We start from the raw sequence: 6,104 nt of genomic DNA, 5'->3' as shown, positions 1-6,104 counted from the left end.
TTGTCCATCAGGGTTTGGGGGATCATGGTGTTGAAGGCGGATGTGAAGTCCACAAAGAGCATACGGACGTAAGAGTTTTTCTGCTCCAGGTGGTTGAGAGCAGTGTGGACCACACTTTTAGTTTCACAAGTGGATTTTTTAACAGAAACTCTCCTCTGGACACAGCAGGTTGTCCTGCACTAAGACCATGTGAGGTTTAGCTTAAGAGGTGGCTTGATCAACGAGCTAAGACCAGCACAATGTGTCCTGGTGCTGAAGTATTTTCACCCCTTTGAGCTCTGTTGGAGCTGCCTGCAGTTCTGCTTAGTGCCAACAGGGGGATATGATCAATCTGATTAATGCGGGCAGTGTCCTGTGCTGCTCCATAACTACAAATAAGTTAAAAACCGAGAATGACTCAGCAAAGAACATTTTAAAGTTGTTTAAATAGTTGAAAAATGCACAAAAATACACAGTAAGCAAAGTTATTAAGTCATTTGAGTAAGAGGAATTGCTTTGTCGGGTGAGGTGGCTGCGGTAGGTCGGTGGTCAGTGCCGTGGTCATTAATCCTGAGGTTGCGAGTTTAAGCCCAGGTTGCCTCATGAAGGGCATCCGGCATAAAACACTTGTCAAATCTTCCATGCGAGTTTGCTCGCTGTGGTGACCTCTGAAGAAGGGAGCAGCAGAAAGAAACTCACTTTGTTGGGTGAATGATTCATTTTTTTAGGTGATGCTGAGACTAACAATCCTCTTGTTATTTATAATGTGTTTGAGCTCCATATCCCTGATCTTTCAGCATGCTGTAAATTTGTTTTTGCAGCATTGCTTTGACGAAGCAGAACTTCACTCTGAAGTATGACACCAACATTCCTCGACAAGTGGTGAGAATCCATTTAAATAAAATAAACTAAAATGCTATCATTAAAACAACATTTTCACACTTCATGAAAACATCTATTTTTAATTTTAGGGACTTGCTGGAAGCAGGTAAATAGCTCTTCGATTGGTTTTCTGTTCAATATAATCTAAAGATGGATTTTCACATTTTGATATTAACCACTGACTTGGTTACAATCTTCTCTCCACAGCGCCATTATTTCAGCTACTCTGAAGTGTCTCATGAGGTTCTACAAGATCACAGACAATGTAAGTGTTTTTGATTTATGACTCGTGGTATCAAAGCCACCACTCTCTAATTTGTTCCACTGTGGTGCTTTAAAGGATCTCCCTAAACCAGTTCGAGCTAACTTCATCCTCAGTGTGGAGATGGATGAGCTGTTCATTACTGCTGGTCTACAGGACAGAGTTGTGCAGGTAAGGAAAATATTCAGACCATCATCAGCTGTGAGCTTAACCTTACCAGCTGTGTACAAAACCTCAAACTGTCACAGCGACAAAGACTAGACTAAGTTATTTGATGACTAGGATCATCAAACCTTGAAAAGAGCATTATTTTATTTTATTTTTTATCTTTATTTACACAGGTTAGTCTCTTTGAGTCACGAGGACTCATTTTTCAAGAGAGACCTGTTTTAGACAGACAACATATATAAAGTATAGACAACAAAACGCAATAAAAAAAAAAAACAGTGTGACAAAAACACTGCTACTGTTAGAAGCATGGTCTGTTAGCAGTGAGGTCCTGCTAGCAGCATGGTCCAGCCAACAGCGTGGTTCTGTTAGCAGCATGGTACTGTGAACAGAGTGGTTCTGTTAGCAGTGAGGTTCTGTTAGCAGCATGGTACTGTTAACAGAGTGGTTCTGTTAGCAGTGAGGTTCTGTTAGCAGCATGGTCCAGCCAGCAGTGTGGTCCTGTTAGCAGAATGCAGCATGGTCCCATTAGCAGCATGGTCCCATTAGCAGCATGGTCCCATTAGCAGCATGGTCCCATAAGCAGCATGGTCCCGTTAGCAGTGTGGTTCTTTTAGCAGCGTGGTCCAGCCAGCAGTGTGGTCCTGTTATCAGCGTGGTCCCGTTAGCAGCGTGGTCCTGTTATCAGCGTGGTCCCGTTAGCAGTGTGGTCCTGTTAGCAGCATGGTCCCATTAGCAGCATGGTCCCGTTAGCATTGTGGTCCCATAAGCAGCATGGTACTGTTTGTTACATATATCCTCAGATGATGCTAGTGTTAAAGAAGAGTGTGGATGAATGTTGTGACGCTATAACAGTAGCAATCACAGGGCTAACAGAAAAATGTACAAAGGAAGTAAAATGCAAAATACGATGTTATCCGTGGTTAAGTCCCAATTTTATTAAACTTAGGAAAACTCGAGATACAGCACTAAAGAAAGCATTAAAATCAAAGCTCCTTACCGATCTCTTGTCATACAAAAGTTTGAGAAATAAGGTGGTTGTACAACTACGTAAAGCTAAAGTTTCTTATTACATTCAAGTCATAGAGAGGGCAAGGGGTGATAGCACTCTGCTTTGGAAATGCTTGAACAATTGAACTAATACAAAGAGTCAAAATAAACGTATTAAAGAACTTCTTATAGATGGTACAATTATCTCTGACAGTTTAGCCATGGCAAATGAATTCAACTCTTACTTTGTACGATCAGTGGAAGAGTTAACTCAGCATTTTTTACCACATATTTCTACACAGGTTGATAATCACTACGTTCAGGAGGTGTCACAAGATTATTTTTATATTAGACAAATTGATGAAAGAAATACTGCGCAAATCATTGCAAATCTGTCTAACTCAAATTCAAATGATGCCTATAATACTAACTGTGGCTTTTTAAAGAAATATACAAATACTCTAATTAAGCCATTGACACATTTAGTTAACCTATCAATTAGTACCTCCATATTTCCTTCAGGGTGGAAAAAGGCAGTTGTTGTATCTATACATAAAGAGGGGAGACAGGATTCTGCAAATAATTATCGACGTATATCGATCTTACCTGTATTATCAAAAGTGATTGAAAAAACTGTAGTAACTCAACTGACTGATTATTTGGAAGCTAATCAGCTCCTCCACCCATTACAGTTTGGTTTTAGATCCGGGTACTCTACCGAGATTGCCAACTGCTGCTTGGTGAAGAATATTAAGAAGTTTCTTGACCAGGGAAAGGTGGTTGGGGCAGTACTTTTAGACCTTAGAAAAGCGTTCGACACAGTAAGTCATAGTCGGCTGCTATCTAAAATGTCATCTTTTAAAATTTCAGATGAAGCTGGTTTACTTCATATCTCCAAGACAGGCAGCAATGTGTTAAAGTGGTTCAAGAAAAATCTTCATTTTTAAACATCAAAATGGGACTTCCACAGGGCTCTATATTAGGGCTGCTGTTATTCAGTTTCTTTATAAATGACCTACCTCTTGTATGCAATGCTGTAAATTGTCAACTTTACGCAGATGATGCAGTATTTTATGCACCTGCTAAGACACCACAACAGATGTCTTGTCTGCCTGTATGGAGGAAGTGAACCGTTGGTTATTCAATAATGAGTTGGTAATCAATTGAAGTAAAACAGTGTCAATGTGCTTTTCCATTAGAAAACAACATGTACATTTTCAAATTTATTTACAAGATGAAATTATTAAAACTTAACAGAATTCAAATAACTTGGGCTGTTTTTAGATCCACATCTAAAATTTGAGAATCATATAAACAACATTTCCAAAAAAAGTCAAAGAAACCTTAATTGTTCCACATTAATAAGACCTTATATTCCTGTACAGGCTGCTCTTCAGCCATGATGGCATGCCATGATATTCTCTCATATCTCATATTGTATGACGTCATGGGCCCAGGCTACTACAACAGCTATTAAGCCAATGGTGTCATTGTATAACCGAACAATAAAAGTAATGGACAAAAAGCCAATAAGATCACATCACTGTCTAACCTTGGACAAACATAACTTAATGAGTTTTGAAAGATTTTCTAACTTATGTTTTCTTAAATTAATTTTTAAGTGTATCAATAGGTTATCTCCTCATCACTGAGCTCATTTATCCAGAAGCAAAACAGTTGCAGAGTCACCAGAGGATCTTTAGAACAGAACTGCATAACTCCCGTATGTAGAACCTCGTTTGCTCAGACCTCTTTTTCCTATAAAGGCACAACATTATGGAACTTATTGCCCCCACATGTAAAAGCTATACCTGAACTTAAAAAGTTTGTTTACATGACTAAATCTTGGCTAAAGGAAAATCAAAGATGTGATCATTTTTAATACTTGGATTTTATGGATGCAAAAGTCTTTGTGGGAGTGTATGTATTAGTGAGTTAGTATTATATTTACAATGTTTAGTATGTTAGCTGAATGTGTGAGGATGGGGACGTATTCAGGATGTGCTAGGTTATTTATGTACATTTGTGGGTTGCAAGGTTATTTTAGAATTTGTAGAGGAAAATGTTTTGTGTTTTTATTGTATTTAGATTTTTAAATTGTTCGTATTTTAATGTATAGTTTTTATTATATGTATTTGGATGTAGTTAGGTTGATTACATGAACATGTAGGCAGGAATGCGTAGGTACTCTTACTGTATTTTGATTGATAAACTGTATGTATTTTAATGCGTAGAAATGCCCAAGCCGGGACTGGAGTTGTGAATTAGCTGTAGCTATGTACTCTTTGTGCAACGCATCAGTCACAGACTTGTTGTGTTCTATGTTTGTGTGCATTGTCCCTGTCAAATAAACTAATTAAATAAATAAAGGGAAAACAGGAAGTCAGTCATACTTCTGCTTTTCAACCCATTCACTTTCTGGCCTCTGAAGTCACCTGCAAAAAACTGATCATTACTCCTGCATGTCCTCAACAAACTCAATAAAAACTGAAGAAAACCATATTATAAAATTAGAAACAGACCTGGAAAAACGAGAGAATTAAAAACAGAATTGGTTAGGATGTTGAAATCTCGCTGTTTTTCCACACAGCAAACATATGAAGCCACGGTTCGAGCGGGCGCTCTTCAAGACATCAGGTTTAATTTTAATTGTATTTATTTATTCAACACCACAAACTGTATGTTACACAAACACTGATGATTAAACTGAACACATAAAAAACACGTCAACTGTAAACTACATTAATGAACTGACTCTTCCTCTGTTTTCATCCTGGATGTCCCACGTTGTTCATCTGGCTCGTCCAGGCTGTCACTCCTTTGATTAATGCAGCTTAAAACATTCAATGGATTGAATAAAAGAAATGAGGGGCATCTCTCTCTTCACCTCCTGCACTGCACCTGGGCCGAGCCTCGTTCAGAACCGGACCGCCTGGTGGGAGACAGCTTCTTCTTCTTTCAGGAAAAATAAAAACTCAGTTGGTTGTTGTGTGATCAAAGTAAACACAAGCTAACATTATTAAGAACGTTGAGTTACCTGCTGTAAATCAGCTGCTGATTATCACGGAGTAAAGTCCGACATCGTCGACTCGGTTCTGGTCCACTCAGCGACCGGTGTGGAACTGTTAGATGATGCGGTCATGCTTGGCGTCAAATCTGTCGACTCTTATCCACAATCCAGTCAGACTCCAGCATTAACTTGTTGTTAAGTTGTTAGCTGAGCTTTTAGCCCACAGGAACGGAGCGGGCCGAGGCAGCGCACATGCGCATTAGGTGAAGGTACAAAATTCACAGCGCCATCTAATGACATGGCATGGGCCATATTTAAAGTACTTTGTGGTACTTTTTTCCATTCATTTTAATCTGATTGGAGGTACTTTTGTGTTATTCAGTCCTTTTCTTCAAGTTGCAGCACTTCAGGTCTATCAGGCCTTTCCATTACTTAAAACCACTTATTGCTCATGTATACAGTTGATCAGTTGTTCAACATAATACACACCATTTCGGTTGTGAAGAGATTAACAAGATAATAATCAAATTAAAATGTGATGACTGTCTTTGTTTTAACCTATTAATTTAATAGAATTAGTATTAATTCTCACTTCACCCTAAACCACAATTTGTTCACTTTTATAAATACTTACAGAATATTCTTATTTCTTATTACCAAAATAATCTGATTTAAGTATTTCATTATAAAAAGAGATAATGAGAAAACATATAGTGACCAAGATTAAATTTGAGTGATTGCTGGTTCGGCTCTCTGACACGTGTCAGATTTTTCATGCGGCCCCTGAAGAAATTAATTGCCCACACCTGCTCT

General features: G+C 38.4%; 1 protein-coding gene across 1 annotated transcript in view; it reads left to right on the top strand.

Annotated features, from left to right (window-relative positions):
• LOC119411477 (glucuronokinase 1) overlaps window positions 1–1,389 on the top strand; it is a 14,307-nt gene extending 12,918 nt beyond the window's left edge. The window contains exons 7-11 of the mRNA XM_037678428.1: window positions 801–861; window positions 951–967; window positions 1,069–1,126; window positions 1,202–1,294; window positions 1,372–1,389. Of these exons, the coding sequence (XP_037534356.1) occupies window positions 801–861; window positions 951–967; window positions 1,069–1,126; window positions 1,202–1,294; window positions 1,372–1,389 (247 nt within the window). The remainder of the gene's footprint in view (window positions 1–800; window positions 862–950; window positions 968–1,068; window positions 1,127–1,201; window positions 1,295–1,371) is intronic.
• The last annotated feature ends 4,715 nt before the right edge of the window (window positions 1,390–6,104 follow it).

The sequence above is a fragment of the Nematolebias whitei genome, chromosome 6 (assembly GCF_014905685.2).
Source record: "Nematolebias whitei isolate Nwh7 chromosome 6, NemWhi1, whole genome shotgun sequence".
Classification (NCBI taxonomy): Eukaryota; Metazoa; Chordata; class Actinopteri; order Cyprinodontiformes; family Rivulidae; genus Nematolebias; species Nematolebias whitei.
The sequence above is the reverse complement of the archived record's forward strand: the minus strand, read 5'-3'. Positions and strand labels throughout refer to the sequence as shown.